General features: G+C 52.3%; 7 protein-coding genes across 7 annotated transcripts; 4 read left to right on the top strand and 3 right to left on the bottom strand.

Moving 5' to 3' along the window:
* Positions 1–6,560: 6,560 nt before the first annotated feature.
* Positions 6,561–7,667, top strand: MYCGRDRAFT_25671 (uncharacterized protein; the record flags this gene model as incomplete). The annotated part of the gene is made up of 2 exons (XM_003854652.1): positions 6,561–6,916; positions 6,968–7,667. Coding segments are annotated over 2 exons (1,056 nt in total), but the record flags the coding sequence as incomplete, so codon positions are not given.
* Positions 7,668–8,200: 533 nt separating this feature from the next.
* On the bottom strand, positions 8,201–15,438 carry PKS9 (polyketide synthase; the record flags this gene model as incomplete). Its single annotated transcript, XM_003855768.1, has 2 exons — positions 8,201–8,697; positions 8,748–15,438. Coding segments are annotated over 2 exons (7,188 nt in total), but the record flags the coding sequence as incomplete, so codon positions are not given.
* Positions 15,439–16,705: 1,267 nt separating this feature from the next.
* MYCGRDRAFT_90337 (uncharacterized protein) lies at positions 16,706–17,301 on the top strand (the record flags this gene model as incomplete). Its single annotated transcript, XM_003854653.1, has 3 exons — positions 16,706–16,724; positions 16,778–16,833; positions 16,888–17,301. The coding sequence occupies 3 exons, from the start codon at positions 16,706–16,708 to the stop codon at positions 17,299–17,301; spliced, it is 489 nt and encodes a 162-aa protein (XP_003854701.1).
* A 513-nt stretch (positions 17,302–17,814) lies between these two features.
* Positions 17,815–19,541, top strand: MYCGRDRAFT_90338 (uncharacterized protein; the record flags this gene model as incomplete). Its single annotated transcript, XM_003854654.1, has 7 exons — positions 17,815–17,970; positions 18,030–18,155; positions 18,211–18,471; positions 18,769–18,838; positions 18,895–19,086; positions 19,151–19,366; positions 19,429–19,541. 7 exons carry the CDS (start codon positions 17,815–17,817, stop codon positions 19,539–19,541), a joined length of 1,134 nt encoding a protein of 377 aa, XP_003854702.1.
* A 473-nt stretch (positions 19,542–20,014) lies between these two features.
* MYCGRDRAFT_37119 (uncharacterized protein) lies at positions 20,015–20,770 on the top strand (the record flags this gene model as incomplete). The annotated part of the gene is made up of 2 exons (XM_003854655.1): positions 20,015–20,610; positions 20,713–20,770. Coding segments are annotated over 2 exons (654 nt in total), but the record flags the coding sequence as incomplete, so codon positions are not given.
* Positions 20,771–21,818: 1,048 nt separating this feature from the next.
* CYP-63 (putative P450 monooxygenase) lies at positions 21,819–23,597 on the bottom strand (the record flags this gene model as incomplete). Its single annotated transcript, XM_003855767.1, has 5 exons — positions 21,819–22,243; positions 22,301–22,637; positions 22,697–22,922; positions 22,981–23,299; positions 23,363–23,597. The coding sequence occupies 5 exons, from the start codon at positions 23,595–23,597 to the stop codon at positions 21,819–21,821; spliced, it is 1,542 nt and encodes a 513-aa protein (XP_003855815.1).
* A 712-nt stretch (positions 23,598–24,309) lies between these two features.
* MYCGRDRAFT_35451 (putative multicopper oxidase) lies at positions 24,310–26,474 on the bottom strand (the record flags this gene model as incomplete). The annotated part of the gene is made up of 8 exons (XM_003855766.1): positions 24,310–24,635; positions 24,685–25,078; positions 25,138–25,249; positions 25,300–25,423; positions 25,478–25,901; positions 25,959–26,060; positions 26,118–26,302; positions 26,369–26,474. 8 exons carry the CDS (start codon positions 26,472–26,474, stop codon positions 24,310–24,312), a joined length of 1,773 nt encoding a protein of 590 aa, XP_003855814.1.
* Positions 26,475–27,528: the final 1,054 nt, after the last annotated feature.

The raw sequence follows: 27,528 nt of genomic DNA on the forward strand, positions 1-27,528 counted from the left end.
GTCGTGTAGAAGGGGCTTCGTCTCTGCGATAATCCCTAGGCGTTTTGCGAGTATTCTCTTACTAATCTTACCGAGGCAGTTTAGGAGAGAGATAACTCGGTAGGCCTTAGGGACCGAATAGTCTGGTTTTCCCGGCTTTGCTAGAACTGCGCCTGTCGCAACTTTCCAGCATCGGGGGTAGTGTCCTTCGTCGAGTAGCCTCCTATATATACGTAGAAAGGTAATAGGAATAGCGCTGTACGCTTTACTAATAATAGCTTGCGTAATACCGTCTAGGCCCGGCGTTTTTCCTTTTACTATCTTCGTACTACAGGCGGCAGCGAGTTCCTCTTCGGTTAGCGTAGTCTAGCCCTAATCCCCGGCTGTATACGCTTCCTAACGGCTAGGTAGAGGTTCCTCGGCAGGAGGGCGCGGAAATAAGGCTTCGGAGAAGGCCTTACATTTCCCCTCGAAAGAATCCTCGTTATTTATCGTAGGTATCTGTCTTCGGCTGCTGTTCCTAGTATAGGACATAGCTTTAAAGATAGATTTCGAGTCTTCTTTTTCGAGGAAAGCGTTCTAGTAGTTCTTCTTAGCTGTTTTAATAGCTTGGAAGTACTTGTTTCTCGCTTTCGTATACGCCTCTTTCTCGTCTAGCGTCGGCGTACGTCCGCAGGTAAAGGTCTGTCTATATGTTCTAGACATTGTGCGGCGTAGCGTGCGTAGCTCTCTATTCCACTAAGGTTTTGCGCAGGCGTGTACTACTTTCTCTAGGATTGCTCCCCGCATCGATTCGGTAATACACGAGGTAAAGGAGTCTACGATGTCGTCGAGGGAGTTCGTATAGTTAATAGACGTCGCCTTGCTTATTAGGAGATCTGTAAACAGTTCCTAATCCGCGGAAGCTATGTCTAGAACTACTTTCTTCTGTTAGGCTCGTTCTTGCGCGCTAATAAGGTCTATAGATATAGCCTTATAGTCTGAGCCTGTCGGAATCGTTCTCTAGTCGATTTCTTTCGTAGATAAGGATCCTCTTGTAAACGTAAGGTCTAGGACCGACTCTGCGTCTAGGTGCGGCCTATAGAAGGTCCCGACACCTATCGTATTACGTAGAGTAAAGCCCTAGTCTTCTATCCACTCTATAAATTCGCGGGCACTAGTAGTATCCTTTCCCTTCGGATCCTAGGACGGGTGTCTAAGGTTAAAGTCTCCTACTAGTAGAGTGTTTGGAAGGAACGTATTACGTAGAGAGTAGAGGCTTCTCTCTATTGTTCGTCGGTTTTGCGGGTTCTCGGTATCTCGAAGGTCTTTCTCGTTGTAGAGATTAACTATCTAGATCTTGTTGCCCCTCTTGTCTGAAATAACAAAGGAAAGTATGTCGCTGTCGTCTAATAAAATAGGAGAGATATTAACGTTAAGTCTTGTGCTAATATATAGCATTGTCCTTGGCCGGATCGTCGAATCCGTAGTCGTTGGGAATAGCTGGTTGTACTCCTGGTATGCGATAGATCTTGTCTCTTTGTAGCCTGTTATCGGGTCTTCTATAGTCCACGGTTCCTAGACTAGTAGAAGGTCGGCTTTCTGCTTAACCGCGACGTCTAAGGTAGACTCTGTAGCCTCGATAGATCGGTTAAGATTAACGTAGAAAATCCGTAGAGAGTGTTCTAACATGTAGAACGTTCTAGGGGCCTCCCTTTCTGTTATATACGATCCTTCGCCTTCTCGACTCTTAGGCTGTCCGCGCCTACGTATAGACAGTTTTAAATAGCCCTTTTTGCCTCCTCCTCGGTAGCAAAACCTACTAGAACTGTCGCCCTAGTAAGAGTCCTTCTTCTCTCTTCGTTTGTTAGCCAAATCGGGGTGCCTGCGAGTTTAAGACCTCTATTAAAGGTCTTAATTTCTCGTTAAATGTCCTGTAGGCCTGTTAGCGTGTTAAAGTTCGCGGTCGAGACGCCGTAGACTACGACCTTGTACTAGAGAGAGTCCTCTATTACCCGTGCCTCGCCTACGATATCGGTAACCTTAGTAAGGCTATCGATCGTTCGTTAGCGGGCTTTCTCTATTGCAAAGTTTAGGACAATGTTACCCCGAAATAATTTCTTTATCGCAAGGACAGCTAGCTCTTGGTCTTCGCCTTTAAGAGCGTCGTTAATTTTGTCTCGGGTTGCGATCTAGTCGAGTTCCTTCTCTTTATCCTTTGGTATAAGGATAAGAGGCATTAGTTCTGCTTGTTCTTTCGGCTTGCTAGCCCTCTGGGAGACGGTCGTCTACTGTTGTTGTTGTTGTTGTTGTTGTTGTTGTTGTTGTGTTGTCGTCTTTGTTGTCGAGGAGGTAGAGGTAGAGGTAGCGGATCCGCTGTCTCCCTTAACAACGTCTGCGAAAGTAGGCTTCTTCGCCTGTGCTGCTAGTTTCTTTGTTATTATTTCTAGGTTCGAGACTTGCTTTGCGAGGATTTGGGACGTTGTCCTAAAGTCTGTATGCTCGGTAAAGTGCCGAAAGACTTCGAGAAGGTCGAGAACCCGGGTTTGTTCTCCTAGAAACCCGACTAGATCCCCCGCCGCTTCGACTAGTAGCTGTCGGGCTTGTAGGATCTTCTCGTTCGCGGGCGTGTAAGAGAGTGTTTGTTTCTTTCCGAGAGAAGGGCTACGAGTCGGGGAGATACTAAATTCGAAGGGGTTTTGCCTTTTCCTAGGTAGGAAAGGAATGCCGGTTCTTTTTAGTAGTTCCTCCGGCAACGGCAGGGTTTTAAGAGACTTAAACGTAACTTCCTCGTCCCCTCTAGCCGTAGCTTTTAGAGTTTAAGGGGCTGAGCTTGCGTCTGTCATTTCCGTCTCGGTAGACATTGTCTTGTTGTTTGTTTGTTTAAAAAGAGGCTCAGCAGTCTTACGCCGAGAGGGCTGCTTGTTCGTCTCTATTTCCAATCGCGTTCGGGTCCTAGCCTACTTGCGACACTAGGGCACTCTTCTCCCTACTATACAAAGTAGGAGAAGGTATACTTTAAAGAGGAGAGAAGAGATATATAAATATACCTCTGCTTCTAGGAAGTACTCTGGCCTACAGCAACGTGCGTCTTTATAGCAGGCTTTAGAGGCGTTCTGCGGGTAGCCGTAGCAGGTTCGGGACAACCTTTGTCTCTAGGGAAAGGTAGGCCTATACTCTATAAAGAGTATCTAGCTATATAGCTAGTACTACTACTCTAATCCCTAGAGGTGCAAATTCGTCCTTACTAAACTATACTGCTCCTTTAGCTTCCTCTCTCGGCGGCGTAGGACAACAGGTAACTCTAGTGTAGAGAGAACTAAGTGTATATGTATGTTTGTGTATCCTAGGAACACTGCTCTTGTTTGGCCTTTAGCTCTTTTAAAATTCGACCAAATCAGGCGTTTAATAGCTAGAATAAAAGCTCTCGTCGAGGGCTTTTAAACAGGCTACACGGCGTCCGAATCGGCGGCGTATTAGTTGTGTTGTGGTATGTTGAAGTGTTGTAGTACAGGTTGTAAACCTTCCTTGTGCTGCAATGCCCTAAACAGGGAATATTTCGAGTGTGGGGGAGGTAAGGTCGGAATAAGGTTTCGGAGGTGGGGGCCAAATCCCGGAGTTCAGGGTCAAAATTTGCACCCTAAAGGGGGCAACAAGGTAAATCTTTAAACTCCAGTAGCGGCGTAGGTTTTAAGGGCAGCGGGGTGAATGCGGGTTCGTTGGAACGGCCTTGATAAGGGCTTTCGAATAGTGCGTGTTTGGTGATGATCGGGTCAATATTGGGTGTGCAATGGAAGTGCGGATGTCGATGTAGTTAAGCTGTTAAATGTTTGTTCGAGTATGTAGATAGTTAGAGGTAGATAGTTAGAGGTGTAAATAGTGCAGGATACAGAGAAAACAGAGGGTAAGGGTGCAGACGATAGAGGGTGCGAGAGAGCAGAGTTTTTATTTAAGGGCCTGTTATCTCGTGATCTTAGCATAATCTACACTGTTTCTTACAGAGGGAAGCTATTCGCTACAAATACCTCCCTTATGCGATCTCTTAGCTGTAGGCTAGCGCCCTGTATAGGCCTCTAAAACTCTACTAGCTTACTACCGGCGGCGAGGTAAGCAGCGGCTACAGCGCGGAGGTGGAGATATATAACAACATAGAGCTTCTCGCTATTAGCAGCCTACTTACGGCCATCTAGTTTAGTAGGGAAGCCGCCGTTAACAAGCGTGTGATTAACCTAATGCATCGTAGCTAGTAGAAGATATAATATAAGGTCTGCATAAATAGATTAGCACATTAGCGCTGGTGTAACGCGACATGCGCGATCTTAGGTGGATCTTAGCGGCGATCCTAGCTAATAGCATACGCACCGAATTCGTCCTTGTTTTGGACCATTTGTTAAATCTTAGGATAAGCGGTATTAAGGTAGATGCTATAGTTCTCGGTGCCCTTTAACTCTAGATAGGCGTATAGTGTGTTCGGAATGCCGGCAACATAGCTAGTAATCTTAGGGTGCTTGCGAATGCGGTATCGGTTGTAGCTACTAACGAACAGCTAGACTGTATATCGCATAATTAGCACGTATATAGCGAGGAAGGCCACACGGTTAGCCCGCTAATCCTCGTTATATAGACGGTTGTTGCGGAGCTTAATAAAGAGGTTACGCTACCGGTTAAACGCCGCTAATGCACTAAGGCCCTAGAAACGCTTAATAGTGTTGTTGCCCTTGCTAGTTGTATACTAAAAGGCTTCGTTAAAACGGAGTTAATAGCCCTCTTGATTCTTACGGAAGCAAAGGTAAGCGTCGGCTATTATTGGAGTCTCTACGCTATAGTCAGCTCGCAGGATCTGTGTATACAAGTTAGCCTGTGCACCGAGATGTCTACCGAGACGTCCACCGAGATAAACAGATACAGGGCTTACCTGTAGAGTAAACCCGAGCTAATCCACTACACCGAGATACTAGCTAAAGACCGAGAACTTCGTCTTGGCTATAGTGCCGACGTACGCCTATATAATCTTCTGTAAATACACGTTAATGCAGCAATAGATCTAAATGCCGAAGAGCTTAAGCTTGCAATAGGCATCTACCGACTATATATAGTTTAGTCCCTTAGCCTTTGGAAGATAAGAGCGGACCTTTACTCGCTTACTAATGCGGCGTGCATCGAAAGGCGCTGAGTTCATTCGGTAGGCGATTTTAAAGATCCGGTTCCTGTATACAGCGGTCAGCACTAGGATTAGCACTAAGATAGCTAGTATTGCAAACCTTCCGATTAGCTTAAACTCGTTTCGCATCTCCCTTACGAGGTTGCGGTATCCGTAATCTTCTAGCGCTCTACCCTTAATTACTCCGACTAACACGCTCTTAATAATCTTATTATAGGATAGCTAGTTATCCTTTAGAATCCTCCTATACAATCCTATGCTCTTCCTTAGCTCTACGAACTGCCACTTCGAGAGAGCAAAGCTATTAATAGTAAGGATCTTATGGCATGTAGCATCGTCCTCGTCTAATTCCCAGAACAGCTCCTTAATCCGAGCCCTTAGCCGCTCCTTATTATAGGCACTAAGATTAGCTCTGCGTGGTCTCGTTGTAATCCCCTAAGCAGCGATTACACGCTCGAACGTAGCATGCGATATATCTACGCCCTTCTACTCTTTTATCTATGCTCGGACGGCGTTGTAGGTTAGGCCTAAGACTTAAAGAAGAACCTTAATCTCCTTACGCAGGTAGTCGTAATTCGGCGGTAGGCGTAGCATAGCGAGATCGCGGTAAGATTAGTAGTAAGATAGCGTAAGGGCGGCGGCGAGTTCGTGTGTATATACGCTAAGGGCGTGAAATCGATAGTAGTATGTATATCGCCAAGGGCGTGAGGGCGTGAGGGCGTAAGATCAATAGTGGTGCGAGAGCGTCTTGGCGACGACGACGACGACCATGGCAACAGTATAACACCAGCATAGTGGTGTGTTGATATACAGCGATACAGCGATATCGTCAAAGGCCAGAATCACGAAATCGAGGTAGTGAGGGAAACTCACGAACGGGGCGCTATCGTATAGCAGTGCAAAGCGGCCTCTCCGTTGGTTGTTCCCTTGTTCGTCGGCCACTTCGATCGAGCGCTATATAATCCACATTTCTGCGGCACAGCATTCCTAGCAAGCACGACGAGCGTTCTACAATGCAGAGCGTACCTCCTAAGAAGAGTCAACGAACACCAACAGACGACTCGCGGGGCTGCGGCTCGACTCATACAGCCTTGTTAAGTTGCTTCGTTCACGGCAGAGCGCCTTGACTCGAGTCCAAGGGCGATCCGGGAAAATCGTGAAACGAGACCGAGCTGCTAGTCATAGGTAGGGTTACGTATGTGGAAAAGTCACATTTCTGTCGACAACTTGACGAGTTTGTGGGCAAGGCATATATATAAATATACCACTTGTTCCCATGTCCGATCCGCAAAGCATCACGCCCGCACAACCCCATCCGTATCAAGCCGCCCGTCTCAAATCCAACACGATGGCAAACTCAAAACTTGACACGAAAGATCTGGAGCACGTCATCGCGTCTTTGCAGCATATTATCAAACATGAAGATACCCGCACTGAGATTGCGGCCGATCAGGAACTTCGAAACCGCCTGGCCGAAGCGTGTCGTCACACGATGCTTCGGTTGGAACGACCTTGGGATAGCATCAGGCGTTACAACTACGCCGTGCATGATGTCGCTATCGCCAAGACAGGCCATTCCATGGGCCTGTGGGCGGCTTTGGTGGCAGAATCTCCAAACTCGGTTCACGGGTCGCAACTCGCCGAGAAGACCGGAGTTGAACTCGGCCTACTGATGCGCCTCTTGCGCTATGCGACTGCTCAGAGCATGGTAGAGCAAACCGACGTGCAGTCCTTTCGAGCAATCGAAGCCACTCGGACGCTTAGCATGCCAATGATGAATTCGGCGTTTACTGTTGCGTGAGTTTGGCGATTCCGTCGTTGAGGGGGTTTTACTGACGGGAAGTATAGGACGGAGATTCTCATCCCCAGCGCTCTGTCCATGGATGCTTACTTCAAGTCGACCGACTTCAAAGAGCCTGCCGATCGGGGCCACACGCTTTTCCATCAGGCCTTCAACACCGATCAGCACTGTTTCGAATGGCTGTCGGCCAAGCCCGGCTTGGGTCAAGACTTCTTCAACCTCATGAAGGTCAGACGCCAAGGACTCAAGGATTGGCTCGACGGCTTTCCCGTGGAGAAGTACCTCGATGTCAAGGACACCACTGAGCGCATGCAGTTTGTGGACGTGGGCGGTGGAAATGGCCAGCAGGCTCTTGCTGTCCTGAAAAGGCATCCGGAAATCGCAGGCAGAGTCGTTGTACAGGAGACTCCCACTCTGGGGGCCTTGGAGCAGCTCAAGAGCGATCCCCAGGGCCTGATTCCCATGGCCACTGATTTCTTCCAGCCTAACCCCCTGAAAGGCGCCAAGGCATATTACATGCGCAACATCATGCACGACTGGCCGGACAAGGAATGTCGGGTGATCCTTGGTCACCTCCGAGACGTCTTGGAGGACGACTCCGTGATCCTGGTGGATGATCTTGTCGTCGATGACATGGAGATGCACTGGCATCCGTCCGCCACCGACATGACGATGATGACGCTTTTGGCTGCCAAAGAGCGGTCATTGACGGAATGGGATGCTCTGATCGAGTCGGCCGGGTTGGAGAGGAGGGAGAATGTCGCCTACGATGCTTATGGGTTGAACATCCAGGTGTTGGGCAGGAAGGCTTGATTGCGAATCGAATAATCGGTACTATTCGATGGACATTCACACGTAGTCAGATATTGGAATTACATTTTTGCGTTTGAAGTTGAAAGTGTCGCGACGTTGCCGGCCTGGGGGAGAAACGTGAAGATGAAATGGAACTCCTAGGTTGTAGTCGTATCAGCATGGCACGGCCTTCGTCGATAGTCCAAAGAGTCATCGCTTTGAACGACTCCGAGACCAATCATCGTGAAAATCAGCACAATCGTAGCGGACAGCTGCCTCGTCAACGGTGCAAAGCAAATTCCTCATATACAACATTCTATAGTTTGGGTGCGCCATGCCAACGGTTCCCCTCAATAACAAGCGACCACCACATATGTAACCGTGCAACTCAGGCCCGACTATGCCAACTCCGACAAAACACCGTCGATCCAGTCGTAGCCCTGCTCTATCGCCTGCCATCCTACCCCGAGCGGATCTTCTGCGGGGAACAAGTCAAATGCATGCCCGCATTGGTCCGCGATGACCAATTCCACGGGGACGTTATGCTTGCTCAACTCGTCCCGGGTAGCAATGCTCATGGACGATGGAAGCCAGTCGTCGCGGGTTCCATGAACCATGAATGTCGGCACCTTGTACGAGTCGTCCCGCACGTGCGCCAATGGACTCACTTCACGCACTTCCGACGTGCTCGGGCTCGGCAGGTACCTCCAATGCTCGTGGTCCGAGTCTTTCATGTCATTGCTGTGTGCGAGCTGAGTCTTGCTGGGAAGCCCGCGGAGGAGTGTCCGCACCGATTGAGCCTTCCAATTCAGATGCAGCACGATTCGGGCACGAGGATCCTGCAATGTCAACGAAAGTGACGGAGTCTTCTTCAGGTTCAAGGGCGTATAATCGGTCAGATGATGATCCTGTACGCCGCTCAGTATATCGTCGACCTCCTGCGGATCTTCTTCGGCGGCTTCGGGGCAGCAAGGGGTGTCCCAGTCTGATCACGGTTAGTGGACCATACCATTGCGGATCACGGGATGTACTTACGCTCGTGCTCTAGATCGGTCGGAGAATACAGTGCAAATACTGCGTCTGGCGGCTTGACGCCTTGTTGCGGTCCGGTGAAGCCTAGACTCATGGCCAACTGACCCCCGCTGGACCAACCCACCGCAATGAGCTTGTTTGTATCGGGTCTGACGGATTCGGCAAGAGGAACGTGCGGGAGCTCTTCACGGGCCCATCGCAGTGCCGCACAACAGTCCATATACGGCCCTTCGTAGAGCCCGACCTCGGGGCAAAGGCGATAATCCACACTGATGGGCAAAAAGCCTCGTTTCAAAAGCTCCCGGACGTGCTTCATAGGAATATCCTTTCGACCAAACAACAAGTGGCCACCACCATGGAACAGCAGCGCAATCGGTCTCTTCGTCTCCGGTGGGTCCGGTGCTTTGGGAAGATATATGTCCGCGAACAGATCCACACCCGCGCGACGTAGCCACTGTGTCTGCTGCATCATGATGCCTGCACGCTTCTCCGCGCTGGGACCAACTGTCGGCGAATGACGGGAGTGACCTTCCTTCGTCGCTACGATCAGCCTCATCGTCCGAGCCTCCACCGAGTCGCCGTCGGTCCACGAGACGTGCTTGAAGCCGGCGTGTTGCAGCGCACTAGACCAGAAAATCTCGTCACCAAGAGCATGCTTCCTCCCGTCGTCGAAATACCACCAGCCATCAAGCAGCCCGAACACCAGGTCAAACCAGTAAATCGAGCGGGTGAACTCCACAAGGCAGAAGACACCCCCCTCCGTGAGCGCCGGAAGAATGTTTCCCGCCGTTTGTTTCGCATCTTTGGTGGCGTGGATGCAATTTGTGGATATCACTACATCAAACGCGGAGCGATACTCCGAGGGGCTTTCTTGGTTGCAGTCCCAAGTCGCAAAACGCATGTTGGAGTACTTTGAGAACTTCTTCTTGGCCTGAGAGACCAAAGCGGGCGAGATGTCGGTGAAGGTGTACTCGAACTCGATATTGTTCTTCGTCAGAAATTCCACAACGAATCGTGCCGTACCACCAGTGCCGCCTCCAACTTCCAGTATTTGAGCCTTGCGTACGGGCGCATTGTCAATCTCGAACCGCTGCAACGTGCGACGCAAGAACTCGGCAAGCAGACTGGTAGTCGCTCGAGCCATGGGTGATCTGTCGTAGTTTCTGGCCATCAATTCCCTGTGCGCCTGGTTTGCAAAAAGGAGCGTCAATGCATCTGTTCCGCCACTGATGCAGTCGGCGAGGCAAGATCCGGTGACGTTAAGCAGTTGAGTCTCATCCGCGTGTTCGGGAAAGGCTTCTAGCATATGAGAGTACAACGAGCCCGAGTCAGTGCTGTCCAGACGCTTTGAGGTCCGGACGTACTCTTGTTGATAGCCTGCGGTTGGGCTAGGACGAACGATGCCTCCATCGACGAGGATTTCATATAACCGATCCAGCAGCCTGGAGTATTTCGGTACAACAGAGAAGCTGGGAACCAGGCTGCCAGCGGAAAGCTGTTGGAGATCACACCCGAGCGTCTGGAAGCACTCTACGATGTATGCGAGAACCAACCTTCGTTGCGTTGGATACACTCGCGTCCAGAATCCAGCAAATCCGGCATCCTCGATGTAGCTCTGGACATCTTTGCGGACACCTTCAAAGACCTGCCCAGCGTTGGTCATCGTCGGTGCTTCTTCATACTCTGGTGGCTCGTCGTCGCCCGTGCTGGCTGATGGCGAACTCGACGCATCGTCGAAAAGATCCCATTCGCTTGTCGCTGCAGAAGTCGTTGCGGAAGGAGGAGAAGCAGTGCTGCTTTCAGGCACGGGCTGTTGCTTGGTGCTTTCTCCTTCAGGTGCGCTGTAGGCGCTGCCTACGCATCCACGACCCTCGAGATAATCGACCATCGACTGCGTGTCCGTCAATTGTTCGAGATCACCTGTAGGAAGGTCGATGTGAAACATGAGACTGATGTCGCGGATTGCTTCCATCATCAGCAACGAGTCGACTCCGAGATCGTCAAATGTCGCCGTCCATCCGATGTCCTCCTTTGGAACATCAGCAAGCTGTTCGAGAAGACCGCACAAGTCTTGGTAGATGCTCTGCTTCTTGCTCACTCCTCCTGCCCGCTCAGTTGTTGCCTTCGCTTCTGGTGGTGCATCTTTCTCTGGAGGTGGACCGTCATCCGGGACGGTTCCTGAAGGCTTTGGCGTTGCGTCCTTCGATAGAAGCGTCGTGCTGGACGGAGATTGCGGAGTCTGAGAATCAACATCAGGTGTTTCCACACGTCGAGGTGTTGGACGAGTAGCATCTTGGCCACCAAACTGAGCCCCTAAAAGGACGACATGCAAATGTCCGCTCGCGACGTCATAGACAAAACAATCGTAGCTGAGCGTGGCCTGCGATCTCGAAATGGAGCAAATGACTTTCCACCCATCGGGATTCGACACAGTTCCAATACCGACGTTGCCCCACTTGATGCTCTCGATGCTTATCAGGCTGTATTGGGTCGGTGAGTCGAGGAGGAAGTTGGCGTGTATAGCAGCGACCTGAAGAAAGCATTCAATGGTTTGCATCGGGCGGAATGTCGAGGCTTTCGGGGTTGAAATGTCCCCAACGACCGTATTTCCGAGCACCGCCACGCTTTGGACGAGCTGGTATTGGCTGGGATATAGGCCCATCTTGGAAGAGATGCCGTAAAGAATCCTTCCTTGAGCTCGATCGCTTTTTCTGCTACTAGAAATGTCGTCTGCAACGTCAACAGGGACTAGTCTGCTGTAACGGGCCAATTCTGTCTCGACATCGCTATCCGCACGGGGTGTTTTGACCAGACCCCGAGCATGCGGACGTTGATCAGACGTGCCAGAGGAGGTAAAGGCGAACTCCCAGCCGTATGTGGCCTGCTTTAGAGACAGAACCAAGTCCTGACATTTCGCCCAATCGATGGGTGGTGCATCGAATCTGACAGACTCCTGTGACGTGTCCAATACCTTGACATCGAGCTTCGTCAAAGCCACAGCAAGAATGTCCAGAGTGATGGTCATGGGCGCCGGCAAGTCGGAGAGCAAATCGAATCCAGAGCTCATCGATGCGTACTCGTCGTTTTCTGTAGATACGGCGAAGCGATGCAGGCTCTTGTCACCATTGCTCGAGATTGCCGTCAGGAGTTGCGGCTTGGACGGGCCTTTGGTTTCCTTTTTGCCGGGGTCCGAGTCTTGTTCTCGTTGTGCCATCGAGGTAGTCGAGAGCTCCAGCCAATGCGGAGAGTGGTCCCACGAGTAAGTCGGCACATTCACGAACCGATAATGGGCATGCGTAGAATGATGGTAAAACCAGCAGTTTACGGAGTACCCTCGAGCCCAGAGCGAAGATGTGGTGCTCGCTACAGCTTTACTAGCATCGCGTCCAAGCTGTTGAGAAAGAAAAACGTCATCCAGACTCTCGCTCGGTGCAGCACAAGTTCGGATCATCGACGTGATTCCAGAGCCTGATCCAGCCTCTAGCCAGGTACAAGCGCCGAGTTTTTTGCGAAGACGATGGACCCCAGCAGCAAAGTAGACGGGGTCGCGGGTATGGCTGACAATATCTTCCGCATTCGGAAGCTCCAGGGTTTTGTCTGGTGTACAGGTCTCCAGTGCTATGGTGGGTGACTGGAAGCACAGCGAGGACGCTAGCTTGTGTAAGTCGTCGAGCAAAGGTTCGGTGAACCGCGAATGAAATCCGTACGGCACCCCGAGTGTCTTGAAGCGAATCGAAGCTGCCTCAAGCTCTGACTCCAGTTGAGCTGCCGATAGTTCGTCGCACACGACGACATGAGAGGAGTCACCGTTGTAGCAAGCCGTTTCGAAGCGTGCTTCTGCATGTCGGCTAGTAACTTTCTCGGTGATCTTGCTGATATGATCTTCCTGAGCATCTATCGCAATCATGACTCCTCGCTCAGGACCCCAGTGCTGTTTGATGAGCGAAGCGCGGCCAGCGATCAGCCGAACCCCATCTGCCACACTTAGAGACTCACTCACGACTAAAGCCGTGAGCTGGCCGAAACTGTGGCCTACGACGGCGTCTACTTGCAGACCGGATTGAAGCCAGCTCATCGCGGATGCATACTGAAGGGCAAACAAGGCGCCGTGGAGTACAACGATATCTTGAATAGGCTCGTCGTGGAAGATGGCCGGATAGAGACTGGGAAACCCATGGTCTTGCAGGATTTTGTCACAGTGGTCAACGTGGGAGCGAAGCGGGCCCGGAATCTCCCAAAGAGCTCGATCAAGTCCAACACGGTCGCGTGTCTGTCCACCGAAGCAGAGGACCAAAGGCCGTGTGTCCGGCCGCTTCTGGATCGCCGCGGCCACAGCCTTGGTATCGGAGACCTGTCGGACCAAGTCCGAGTTCTCAATAACGGTGAAGTCTAGGGCGTATGGCAGACCGTGGTCGCAATGCCGGGCGAGGCCAAACGCCACATCTGCGAGTCTCGAGTCCTGCTGCTCGTTCGCCCTGAGCCACACAAGAAGCTGTGAGGCGTATCTCTGAAGACTTTGTTCGCTGGCAGCTGTGAGATGTATGGGAAAGACTGTCGGTAGGGTTACATCTTGCTGTGCTATCGATCGTGGGGCTTCTGCCAACATCAAGGTCGCATTGCTCCCGGCGGCGCCATAGTTGTTGACGCAAGCGGTGATTCTTCCTTCGCCAAGGGCGACGATCTCGGTCGGAACGCACATTCTGTCTGGCTCAAGAGCTGGAATGCGGCGGTTGAGAGTGTTGAAGGATGCCTGCGGTGGCACCGCACGATGCCGCATTTGCAAGAGAGCTTTGATGAGGGCTGCAGCTCCCGATGCTCCTTCCAGATGTCCAATGTTGCCTTTCAAGGAGGTGACGTAGAGCGGAGCCGGGCGATCGTTGCCTCCGAAGACTTGTCGGATACTCTCCAGCTCAACAGGGTCTCCTACGGCCGTGCCGGTACCATGCGCCTCTACGAATGACAACGCCTTGGCATCCAGCTGCGACTTCTTCAGAGCGGACCTGTATAGCTGAGCTTGCGAGCCAGAGTGCGGCACGGTGATAGGAACGCAATTATCGCCTTGGTTGATGGCAGAGCCTACAATGACGCCACGAATATGATCGCCATCCCGGATGGCATCCTTCAATCGCTTCAGCACGACTAGGCCGATGCCTTCACCTCGGCAGTAGCCGTCGGCATCAACATCGAAAGGCTTTGTCGCCCCAGTCGGCGACAAGAAATGTGCCGCAGCCAGATTCTCATAGTGGTAAGGACTGGTATTGATGGTCGCACCCCCCGCGAGTGCTGCTGAGATTTCACCGGTTTGGAGGGCTACACATGCACCGTGTATGGCTACCGCCGACGATGAGCAAGCAGTGTCGAGCGTGATGGCAGGCCCCGAGAATCCGAAATGATGAGATAGCTTTCCACTCAGGAAGGCGCGGATGGAGCCTGTCGTTGAGTAGGCAGTGGGAGGATGCGAAGCTATGTGGGCATCGTAGTCCGTGGAGCACGCGCCTATATAGCAGCCGATGGATCGCTCCCGGCGATCTACGGGAAGAGCGGAGAAATAAGCGGAAGACTGGAGAGCTTCGTAGGCAACTTCGAGCAGGATTCGCTGCTGTGGGTCCATTGAAACAGCTTCGCGGGACTTCTTGCTGAAGAACTTGTGATCGAAGCCCTGGATGTCGTCGAGGAAGTTGCCCCAGAATTTCAAGTTGTCTGGAGCACGCGGATGAGTGTCGTTTGGGTCGAAACGATGTTCTGGCATCGGACGTAGCATGGACTTTCCTTCCAACAGCACGTTCCAGAGCTCATCAAGGGAATCTGCTCCAGGAAATCTGCACGCCATACCAACTACCGCAACAGAGTGATCGGGGTAATCATCGTTCCTCGAGTGGCCTGTTCGAAGGTCAGGGACCGCCTGGCTGACGTCGTGGCTCACTAGGCGGAATATCTTGTTGAGCTTCGAGGGGATCGCATTGGTGCCGATCATCTTGATCCATTCGCCCTTGTTTGGATCAAGTGACGACGCGGCCGCAGTAATGGTCGAATGCCATAGAACTTTTTGCGCTATGATGCATTGCAGCACCACGTGCGACAGGTCCCCGTCGTCGATGACACCTCCGGTTGCATTTGAGCGCACGTGGCCTGCTGAAGGTGCCTGGATACTGGGTGGTAGTGCCTGGCGAATCTTCTTTATAACGGAACCGTGTTCCTTCATGTGATAGCGTCCAGGTATCTTGCATTCCTTGCAGGTCGCACCGAGCGAAGAGAGGGCTGCAGTCAGATCATCTCGACTGCGACGCGGCAGGATAATGGTGGCCTTGTTCTCGTCAAGCAGGATGGCTACATACGCCCCGTCGTGCTTCTGAACTTCTTTCTCGATCGTGTCCGCGCTCATCTCCGGTTTCCACCTGACCGCCAAAGTTGTGGTATCGGAGTCATTGCGCTTTTGTTCCGAGTGATCGGCATCAATCCAGCACCCAACGGCAAATGCGAGCTGGACGGCCCACGCAGCTGTTCGAGCAATGTCCTGTTCGTCTTTGGCGGCTGCTATGGCGAGGGCAGATAACATACCGCCGCAGCATCCTTGAAATCCTCCTGTTGTACGGACATATTCCACCAGGTGATTGTGAGCAAATCCATTCTGTCTGCAAAAGCTGAGGTAATGCAGCACATGTGTAAGGACCCCTAAGGGTACAATGATGGAATTCCAACGTTCTTGCTCGGCAGAAAGGCCACTCGACCTCCCCGAGCCAGTTAACGTTGACGAAAGGAGCATGCTAGCGAGGTGACCGTTCGGATCCGCAATGGGAGGACCTTGGTTTGGGGCTTGGAGATGGTGCCATGTGAATTCCAGCGTCTGCAGCGCCTGAAGAATGGGGCCCGAGTGCGGCCATTGCATCAAGCTCTGTCGTATGTTGTCGAGCCTTGCAGCATCGGAGGGGAGAAATGTCAATGGGCCAAACACGACGAGGGACGGGAATACTCGTGTGTCCGACATGGCTCTGGTCCGTCGTTGTCTGGAAAGAGTGGGTAAAGACACGTAGAGCCGGTCTGGGGGAAGAGCAGGAGCAGTCAAGGACCCAGATTACTGCGAAGAGTCTTGACCTCCATAGGCATTTGATCATAAGCGAGTAAGCAGCACCAGCTAAGCCATCGTGATCCAACGACGGTTTGCGAGCTCAACGACTGCCAGGATGAGCTTGAGAGCACGCCCGCAATGCATCGCGCGGCATGGAGTGTATCGGAACTGCACGACATCGCGATCAGCGTTTGACTCTACGAAGGCAGGATTGAAGTCCGAACGAACGCAGCGCATTACTCGGCAGGAGGGCAACATCGCGATCGGCGTTTGGCTTGAGTCGAAAGAAGCAAAGGCATCTCCAATCGCAGCATAGGAACCGAGCAACACGAACCTTGCGGTGTGCACACGGAGTAAACGAAGCCCTCTGCCGAAACGGCACAGAGTTTCACACGACGGCGTGCGCTGTGATGGAGCTTGGACCAGCGAGGCCATATGGCGAGCATAGCGATGTATGCTTCGTTGACCGATCACTCATTGACCGGCACGATGGAATGGAACAGTGGGTCTCTGAAGACGAGATGCGGCTGAACTGCATGGGGCTTCGAAGCTTGGAGAGGAGGGTTGCCAATGGCGGCACGAGTCATGGGGACGACAATGCATAACCGATGTACGTCGCGACAAATCCAGGTATACGACTCGCGCGGTGGTTTGATCAGTGGCATCGGGGATCACTGCCGAGGTCCGATGCCCTGCCCGTTAACCCTGTTGATCTTGCTCGGGACGGCAGGTGCCAAAGTCAAACATGCCCCTAGCGCGGAACTAGTGGACGCCGCAAAGGTAAATCCGACTACGCACTGCACTGCCCATCAATCTCGTATCACTACCTTACATTCCATGTAAGGTACCCCTCCGCTTCCAACTCGATCCAGCGTGCCGTCCTCTCGCTGCCGTCATGATCCCACGCTACGAAGGTGAGCTCGAGTTGCTTGGGTCACGATGAACCGCCGTTCCTAACGGTCCGCAGATATGCTTGAGATGCAGGCGCTAAGTTTTGACTGGGCACGCAGTTATGATACCAAGGTAACATGTCTTCGCACATCGTCCGCTTCGCTCCTACTAAGCAACGATGAACAGGATTGGGGCTTGCTAGCCTCCACCTTGACCTCCGAACTGCAGATCGATTTCAGTGAGGTGACCGGGTCCAAATGGGAAGCCATGAGCAGAGACGAATTCATAGCCATGATCAGCGACCGGACGCTTCTTGGGAACGAACTCATCAGTACGCATCACTTGCTGGGAGCCAGCAAATACGAAATGCGGTCCGAAACATCTGCCATCGGTCTTCACCAGATTCGTGCGGCCCATCAACGCTACACAGATCTGGACGACAACACGGTGGTCGCAAAGGGGCACGGTCACGGCTTGATACAGCATCAATACCTCAAGACCTTGAAAGGCTGGCGAATCTCGGGCATACGACCGACAGTGTACTGGAACGAGCACGACTTTGATCGGATTTTTGTCCGGTCCGCGGCCAACCATGACTAAGCTCAAGCCTTCAAGAGGTGACCCTCGCCCGGAGAACAAGCAGACTTCATATGCTTGTTCGGTGATATAGACAGAGTAATCAAACTTAGCAGTGATTTGCTCAATCTTGCGCGCCAGTCGCCACGTTACTCATAGCCCTCAACTCTTTGGGACTTACAGAGGAACTTTGCGGCTACCTGTCAGTCTCTACACAACAATGATCCACCGCGTGGCGGTGAATATCTATTGTCGTAAGCTGAGTGATCCGCCCATTGCGTCATGTGAACGTGAGTCTGAGTCGTTGGGGTTCGGTCATTACTCGTGCTTATCTTGCCAAGCGCTCTGCTCGCAGCCGATTCTGCCGCACGAGAACTTGCGCTAGCCGGTTTTTGAAGATGAGGTACCTTTCCCCGGTGAAGTGATGTTTATAGCTGTGGTGCTACCAAATTCTGTACCATATTATTTCCGACTCCCGCGGCCAGAGTCTGAGTGTATCTTTGTCCACACATCAACACTGCGCTCCTGCTGATCGACATGACTGCTGTTGAAGGGTATCAAGACTTTGATGTGCCGCTGGACTACTTCAATCCGCAGCCAGATCACTGCCAACTAGATGTTGGTATCGTGGGAGCGGGAATTGGAGGACTGGCTGCCGCGATCGCGTTGGCGAAAAGCTCACACAATATTACGGTAAGTTTTCGAGGTCTTGATGGTTGCATACGAACTGACAACGACCTTGCACTGTTCAGATTTATGAACGGTCCAAATTTTCCAACGAGGTTGGGGCGGCAATTGTTGTTGCTCCTAACTGTTCTCGCATCCTTGACTACTATGGGTTCGATTTTGAAAAGGCAGGGGCTACTGTCTTCACAGAGGTGAGTCACGGAGAAAGTCTCGGTTCTACTTACGGTCGTTAACAACCTGGAGCAGATGGAATTCATCGACGGCTCGACTTTGGCCGTAAACCACAACATACCGTGCGACCGCACGGCAGAGAAGTATCACGGCAAGTGGTACGCGCTCCATCGTTCGGACTTCCACGCTCAGTTGAGAGATCATGCTCTCTCCTACCCCAATGTGCAACTTTGTCTTGACGCAAAAGTCGAGGGAGTGGACACTCGTGGAGTCCTGACAATGAAAAACGGCGAGGTCGCACACAAGGATCTTATCATCATCGCAGACGGTGTCAAGGTGAGCCCGCGGCTAAGGTAGATCTGGTTTTCCCGTTCTCTAACACGCGGTTAGTCCGAATTTGCCCATTTGGTTGCAGGACATCCGGTCATCAACAAATCTGCCGGACTACTGATCTATCGATTTCTGGCTGACACTAGTGACATCCTCTCGGACCACCGGACGCGGTCTTTGTACGAGACCAACCCAAGGAACAAGATGTTCATGGCCGCACACGAGGAACTCAAACTGGTTGGGTATCCTTGTCGAAAGTACTGCTTCCCCTACGGACGGGCGTCGAATGGCTCATGCTAATAGCAAGCCTCTAGCGGTACATTGCAAAACTTTGGGTTCTTCCACGCCGATGACTTGCCATTTGACGACGAAGGTTCGACACCCCCTCCTTAGTCGCTACGACGTTCGCAGGGCTAACTCTAGTAGCAGTTTGGGACATCGAAGCTACTACGGATGATATTCGCAAGGACAGTCAACGCTTGAATCCAGCCCTCCAAGCTCTATGCGAGCATGCTACGCAGCCTAGACAATGGAGGTTGATCGAACGCAACAAGCTCATCGAAAATCTTACCAAGGACAACGCAGTGCTGATAGGAGATGCTGCACACCCGCTGCTGCCGTGTACGTTGCATTCGATCAGATACTCCGAGGATGGAGATCTGTGGACTTGGCTGACAATCTTCAGTCCAAGGTCAGGGCGCCGCCATGGCTATCGAAGACGCGGCCGTACTCGGTGTCCTGATCTCGCAAATGTCGTCGAGAGCAGAAATTCCTTCACGATTGGCGCTTTTCCAGGAGCTTCGCAAAGACCGAGTGTGCGCGATGCAGATATTTTCGAGGCAGCAACAGGATCACGCTTCCATGGACGAGGCGGAGAAGTATGTCAAAGGAAAACTTCCAAGTAAGACCCACCCCCCACCTTATCTTCCACCTTTGAGAAGCTCAGCACTGATCCCGTTGCAGCATGTCCGGCAGAGTACCATGAATTTGGATTGCAACCGGATGTGATCGCAGATGCCAAAATGTTGTTGCAAGAACATTTTGTGACAGATGTCATAAGTCCTTGCGTCCTGTAGAGGCTATACAATACGGCTGGGCGTGGCCGATGATCTGCCTGTTTGATTCAATCAAAGCTGATTCGAGCCCACTGCAGGCCATGACAACCTGTAACAAGTCGCTAAGGACGCTCAGATCCTCGAACGGCTCGCTTGCCGACGGAGGTGGAGCACCTATACTTCTATGAATCGTTAAGCTCCGCCGAACTTGATTGAGGTGCACGAGTAATGGATACGGGGGCCACAAATCTGCAGAGTTTGCAGAAGGAGCATGGCCGGAGCCGGCTCGTCGTCGACAGGTTCAGTAGTCAAGGTATTCGTCATCGTGAGGCGAAAGATATCACTCGGTTTAAAGTGTGCTCGCTACCTTCCTGATGTACCCTACGGAAACGACAACATTCTGTGAGTCGAACCTGACGCGACGCCGTCATGTCTGTGGTATGTAATGATAGACTACAGTCTCCTACTTGACCCGACATGTCACTCGCTGACATCTCCAGGACTCCATCAACCAAATCATACTCGACCCCAGATACCACGAACCTCTCGTACTCGTCAAGGCCGTACGCAATGGGCTCGTCTATGGGACCAAGATTCGATTTCCGCATGCGCTTGTGTTAGTCTCCCTATTCGGCTCGGGCACCACGCAGCAAAAGATCAAAAAGATTCTCCAGCTCACTCGGGACCATGCCTTTGTCCTCGCCAAATTCGCTTTCTTCTACAAGCTCATCTGCATGGTGCTGAAGCGGGCCAATCGCGGCAAGGAACAAGCGGTCCACAGCTTCGTCGCGGGGCTATCCTGCGGGTATTGGGTCTTTGGTCGCAGCGCGGTCGCATCCTCAAGCGTGGTGCAGCAGATGGTGATGTATGCCATGGGCCGAGTTATGATGGGACTGGCCAGGCTCGTTGTACAGGCACCGGGCGAGAAGTCTGCCACAATCGCTACCCATGAGGGAAGAGACTGGCGCGGGTCTCTCCTTCGTGCCGGTTGGCCTGTCTCTGCCAGTCTGTGTTGGGGGGTCGTCATGTGGCTATTCACGTGGCACCCAGAGGTGCTGCAGCCTACATTGCGAAACAGCTTGACAGATATGTACGTCGTCCGTCTTGTTGCACTCGAAAGGCTCACTCTCGCTCTTCTTATTGATCAACACCCCCGCGAGCAGCACGCTGACGATTCTGGTGGCAATTCTAGATATGTGAACTCGGAGAAATGGGACGGCTTGGGCACTTTGCTGCTGAGAAATCATTGAGCAATTGGGTATGAGAAGTATGAGACGTGGAAAAGAACGTGGCAAAAGGTTTGCGATAGACGGCGTGCATCCATCCGGTCTTGACTGCATCGAGATCGATACCTCTACTTCCGAATGGGTATCCCACAATGACTACTACCGTCCGTCTCAATTGTAAGATCTGTACCGCGTTCCCCTGTCGCGGTTTGTTCCCGTACGCATTGATCGATCTTTAATGCGATGTCGATCTGGGACAGTTGCGTGGCTCCTCTGCGACTCGTTGTACAAAAGGCAAGTTCTCGTGAGTGTTGCGATCGTCAGTCAGCCACCGTGTATGCACTATGACCGTGAACGGCGTAATTGTAGTTGCAGTGATGTTACGAGTAGGTTTTGCTCAGACTAACCAATGGCATGGGCCGCCACCATCGTCGATAACACAAGTCGATGCGGAGGTCCTCCACCCGCACAAAGTGTTGGCGTCGCAAGAGTGTTTCAAGGGCGATCCGAAGAGGGTGAAGTCCTGGTAAGCTTCCGAGGGCCTCGTATCCACGACTCATGGGGGCGTACATATGTGCCGCATAGTATGGATGGGTATCTATGACAGGATCTTTGCATCATTCCTGTCGAAGCCCACCCACTGACCCGCGATGAGGAGTGGACGATTCATTGAGCTGCCGAGTCGTGAATCACCGCGCGTCTGGAGACGTCTTTTTTGCTGCTCGTATACTTGTACATGCGAACGCTCCACGAGTCGGGACTATATATGCCACGCTCCGAACCCTGGTAACCGGCACTGCAGAAGATCGGCGCTGCAGAAGATCGACGCTGCAAGGAATAGTCCAACGCCGCCGCACGCAGCTGCGAGCCGTGTGGCGTTCAGTGGGACCATCGGGGGCGAGCCGCAGTGAAAGCAAACCTACTTGTGACCTCACAGTGCTTTGGAGCCCTGGCTAGGATCAGGACAAACGTTCTTGCACTTTGGCATTGCTGGATACCTAGGTAGTTCTTAACCACAATCTCGTCATCACGTTACATTAATCACCTTCAACACAATACCGCGATCAATCCATCAAACCACGACATCCTGCACCAACGCGCGGATTCCCAAACTTCCTTTCTTCGGCCTTGGCTTGAAGCTTGCCCGGACAAGATCAACGTCGGACCTATCCGTCTCAAAAAGGGTGAGGTCGAAACGCCTGACAACATTTGCAATGCCCAGAGTCATAATGGCGTAGGCCATTTGCTGGCCAATGCATACGCGAGTTCCCTTTCCGAACGTCACCAAGTGTTTCTTGAGATTCGGGTGGGTGACGGGATCCATCCATCGCTCGGGGATGTATTCCATGGGGTTGGGAAATACTTCGGTATCGTGCATGACGGTCAACGCTTGGGTGGCGACCATGTATCCAGGAGGAATAACCCTGTCCCCAAGCGTCAATGGCTCACGAGGGACACGAGGAAGTCGAGTAGGAGTCCCATAAGCCAAGCGAAATGCTGTAATGCGAAGTTAGCGGCCAACACAATGCTAGGCTCCATGCTACATTCACGGACCTTCTTCTACGCAAGCCGTGAGATATGGCAAAGCCTCCAGCGTGGAGAGTTCTGGGGCCGCATCCTTGGTATCGGGCCATGTGGCCGTCAGCTCGTCTTTCAGCCTCTTGTGTACAGCCGGATCGTTGAGGATTCGAAACGTAGCTCTCTCCAGCGCCGTCTTACTCGTTTCCAGCCCGGCGGAGACGACGCCCAGTCCTTCGCTGACAAGACGTGCTTGCCTTCGCTCCGTATCGGGCAAATCCGAGTGGTACAGCTCATACATGATGTTTTGATTCTCCCCCTGAAGCGGCTTGAAGTCTGGTGACTTGATGCGATTGACGTTAGACTCGATTTCCTGTGACGAGGTCACTAGTGTTCAATATTGGACTCAGGAACTGTTTCCAAATAGCGTACGTTGAGGAAATCCATTGCTCCGCTCAATGCCGGGACCATGATCCTGATCAGCCAGGGCGGCATGTAGTAGAGGACCATGCCGATGACCGGAAAATGGGGCACAGTGTCCATAATGTCTGCGAAGACGTCAACCTGCTCTAGCAACGGACACTGGAAGTTGACGGCGGTGTTGACCCAATTATACTCTCTGTGGAAAGCATAGTGCGCTATCGTATCGGCCACGAGACTGCGAATCTGTTACCTCTGCTCCACCCCAAGACAAGGCTTCCCACCCGATAACTTACCATCCCCACATGTCGCCCAAATTCAGAACCTTCTCCTTCCCGGCAAACTCGCGCTGCACGCGTTGACACATGCTGTTCAGGCGTTCCTGGATGTACGGTGCGAATGAAGCCACCCGCGACTTGGAAAAGTATGGGTTGAGAGCAGCTCTTCGTCGGCGGTGAAGATTATGATCGGGAGTCGCAAAGACAGAGTTTGGCTGGCCAGCACGCCATTTCAGGTGCTCGGGCTTGTCGTGATGGAGCTGGAACGAGTAGATCGAGTCGTAGTGTCGGAAGTCGTTGACGTGTATCTCCCATGGAGTGATGCGCACGAACGGGCCTTTTCAGATGGGATTATCAGCTTCTGTCGGCGGGTCTTGGTGCAGGAACTTGATTGTAGTACCGTATTCTTGGTGGAGTTCGTCGATATGGAATGCAAATTGAGAGCCGCCTTTGTAGATGAATTCGTAGTAGAATTCATACCAACTGCTGGCGGCAGCGAGCTTTGGGCCAGGGAACTTGGACAGCGGGCTGAAGTATACTCGATATAAAAGTACACCGCCGTAGAGAAGCGCAATTGTGAGAAGGACGTGGGTCAAGCCAATCGAGCGGTTGATCACGGCCTCGAGTATAGCCATAATTGGAAAGATGTTGCACACGAAGAGCTGAGCGGGCTCGAAGGCCTGGATGTCGAAGAGCTCAGCGTTCAAAAATACTCCGAACTGATCATGCGAGCTATACAGTCCGAGTCAGTAGCAGCTATCGCGACTCGTTCCTCCCTACTGACGCCATATGATCAAATTGATTCATTGCAGCATGTGTTTCAAGCGCTGCCAACGTACGACAAGGGCATTGTTTGCAGATCTTTACCACGCTTCCAATCATCGATCGCTCGCTATACGTTCAAGGGTGGTAGGGCCTCGGTTGGAACGGCACGTCTTCGACTCAGGTGCACTGCCGAATCAGGTACTCCGGAAAAGACAAGAGCAGGATTTGGGGCAAACCGAGGAAGGCAAGATCCATAGTCTCGCGAACATTCATAGAACCGTACTCTCGTCATTACTACAGAGCCTGCCTACCGACATACTGCAGTGAACAAGCACAGTACCGTTACGATGTAATTTGCCTCAGAGGCATTGTTCAGTATGCTGAGTGTTCATGACCGGCTTCGGGAAATTGTCTCTCTAACGTCTTAAGAGTCTGTATTGTACTGAGTCGGTCGATCTTGGTCAGAACCTCCTCGTTCTGTACTACCGCAAGTGTGTTCATATGCAGCGCTGTAGTCTTCAGCGACCGTCTCATCCTCGTTCTCATCATGGACAGCTGCTCGAGCTTTCAATGGTTCTTTCCTTAGTCCAAAGGTCCATACCTGACCGGCGGGATGAAGTCGGCATGTACCATGTTCCTGACCTCATCCGGTACCGGCGCCATGGACTCAACACCCTCTAATAGAACGACTTGCTGGCCCGAGCCAAAGTGATGGATCCGGTGACAGTGAAGCATGCTTGCCGCTGGGAATGTGATCTGGTAGCGGATGACCGTCCACGCTCCGGCTCCTTCATTCAAACGACATCCATCTCGCAATGGCGGGTCATGAAAGTTGAAGTTCTTTCGGTAGTCTTCATGACCCAAAGCTTCCTCCACGGTGTCGAATGGGAAGCCACCCTCACCCATGCCTGGACCAGGTTAGTCGAGGACAATACGCTCAACAAGTACAGCACTGACCTATAATGAACGCTTTCATGTTGTGCTTGTGGAAAGGGTGCATGGCCGTCACCTGCTGATCATTCTCGAAGATAATGTCCACGACGGAACCATTGTGCATGGTACCCGGAGAGCCATACGTAGTGTTGCCGCGAGAGTCGAAGTTCCACAGGACCGGCGGCAAAGACTGTCGGAAGCCCTGATGTGGCGAAGAGTGCAGCACCCAGGTCGAAGGGCCGGTCATCTTGACTATGAACTTCAATGTCGTATCTGAGCGTAGTGGCGGTGGACGAGCTGGGAAAGGCGCAAGTGCCGTCTCGTTCATCTTTTTGGAGTTTTCAGAAATCAGTGTGCCGTTGAGATGGACCCAAGGCTTCGTCAATGGTACGGTGGTGTTGGTCGCATCGGCGTGTCCCTGTAGAGCAGATCAGGTTTGGTAAGACTGTAGTCAGAGGGCGGTGAAGAGTGACTTACACCGTGACGGTGATATCTGAGAAGACCGATGCCCTGGACGATTTGCTGTGGACTCAGCGAAGTCAAGCGAATGGCGTAGTCCTTCGGTGATTTATCCATCTTGACCAATATGCTGATCTCTGGGTCAGTCAAAGCGTTCCCAAAGCTATTCAGCGTCCTTACCTGATTCGTTCCCCAAGATTCACGTTGATCTGATTGACCTTTTGGGGAGATACAAATTCACCGTCGGCCGCGACGACATAGAACTCATGCTCATCGATGCTGATAGACAGCTCGTGATGAGCACCTGCGTGACGTTGTCAGCAACCCAATCCGTGTTTCAACATTCGAAGGTCAATACCCGAGTGAATAAAGTTGATCCAGACCCAATCTTCGCGTTCTTGCTGTTGAACAACCTCCATCGGCGGGTTGGTCGGCTCGCACTCGAGTGGATTCGTAAACTCGTAGCCGGGGACCTTGTAGATGCATCCCAGGTCGTTGCGATCGGGCCCACCGGCGTCTTCAATGTCCCGAGCTGAATGGCAGTATGTTTGTGCTCTGTCGTTCAATGTCAAGGAATTCGAACACCAAGGGGCAAACCCTGTGTCGCGGTACTGGATGAGGAGAATGTCCATTCCTTCCGCGTTCCAATCGCTCGTAACGATATGGCGAGGATTTTCTTCGGCTTTCTTCATGGCCGCGAGGTCTTCCTTGGAGTCTGATATAAGCTCGTATGGTCGTTCGCGTGACTCCGCGGGGATGATCCAGATGGGACCACGCATTCCCTACGTAGTCGCTCTACGGTCAGCGAGGACTTGAGAAGTGGGGGAATTGGTACCTACATCTGCGAAAGCTGGGCCGAAGTGCCCGTGGTAGAAATAGGAGCCGTACTGATTCTGAGCAGTCCAGCGATAGGTGTAATTGTCTCGGGGTTGGATGGAAAACTGTTGGAGCTGAGATTAGAGCCAGACCTGTAGACGATGATTGAAGCGAAGGCTGACCTGCGTTACTCCTGGGACCCCGTCGTTCCACGGGTGGTCGACCTGATAGACTCCATGCCAATGCATCGTGGTCTCGATGGCAAGCGAATTGGTGACGAAAACTTCCATTTCATCGCCCTCGCGGACTGTAATGAGTGGGCCCGGGCTTTGACCATTGATGTAATACTTGGGCCGACCGTGGCCATCTGCACAATCATCGTCGTGTCAGGGCAGTAGAGCATGAGCACCGTTTGGCAAGACCAGAGTCTTACCCATTTCCCCCCAGGCGGAGGTAACCGTCATGTTGTATCGCCAGACGTGTTTCGCTTGGACGTTCAAAGCCCAGAGCAGGCTCGCAAAGACTTTGATCGACTGCATCTTGCAGGTGGAACGCGGTGACCGGTCTTAGGGAGTTTGATGAGGGCCTCGACAGAAGCTGATTTGAGCAAAGTCTTCGAGAGAGGGCTTGGTGTCTGGCTGCTCGGAAGACTTATTCACCAGATAGCAGTCCGTAGGAATGGCTAAGACGGAGGAAGTGGCGACAAGATCATGCGTCAGAAGGAGCCACACCCTCATAGAGTATAGGATCCTCAGAGTTTCGAGTTCCACGTAGCTAAACGCATTGGCATTACTCCCCGTCAGCCGTGGCGCCTCCACACGACACGATTCATGAAAGCTGGTTGAAACAATGATCATCGACGATGGATGTAGACCTGTGAGTATTGAGTGTGTACGAAGGGACAATAATGATATGCCTCGTACAAGGCATGTTGTGCCGATCAGCGTGACTCGCGTCAACAGGATTTTCACCAATGCCGGCATATATCGAGCGCCCCGCCGCTGCGGCACTATAACCGCACGATAGAAGCTTGATCCCGGTCGATCAGCGTCGGCACATGCAACGTGGTGCGGCTCAAGCGCGCCATGAGTCGGTCAGAGCTTGTCGTCTGGAGGGACCACACCATCTCGATTTCTTCGTCCAAGCAGAGAGCCGATCTCACGATATCCGGGCATGCCTGCAATATGACAATCACGTCTCGCATCAGGTCAGCCGCATCCCAATTGCCCCCGTGAGTTGATTGGATCGATTGGTGCGATGTGCGCTTCAGCTCAAATGGCATGACTGGCCGTGCTTTTGCCCTCGGCCGTCGTTGCATCGACCGGGCCTTATCAGAACTGCAGTCGCTGTGTTTTCCAGTTTTGCAGCAACTCTTTGGGCGGAATCTGCACCTGGCTTTGCAGAATGGAACACAAGTACGAAATCATCGTCGACAAGGCGGCCAACCCGATCGCAACCACAAGAAAGCGAGGATCTTGGTCCCTCCGAGGAAGTGTTCTTCCCTTCATCACTGCCACGACGCTCTTGCTCTGGGGAGCTCGAGAGATCGTGCAGTGGAACGGCGTGATCATCGCAGACTGCAATGGATCTGAG

Source organism: Zymoseptoria tritici, chromosome 2, assembly GCF_000219625.1.
Source record: "Zymoseptoria tritici IPO323 chromosome 2, whole genome shotgun sequence".
NCBI classification, from domain to species: domain Eukaryota; kingdom Fungi; phylum Ascomycota; class Dothideomycetes; order Mycosphaerellales; family Mycosphaerellaceae; genus Zymoseptoria; species Zymoseptoria tritici.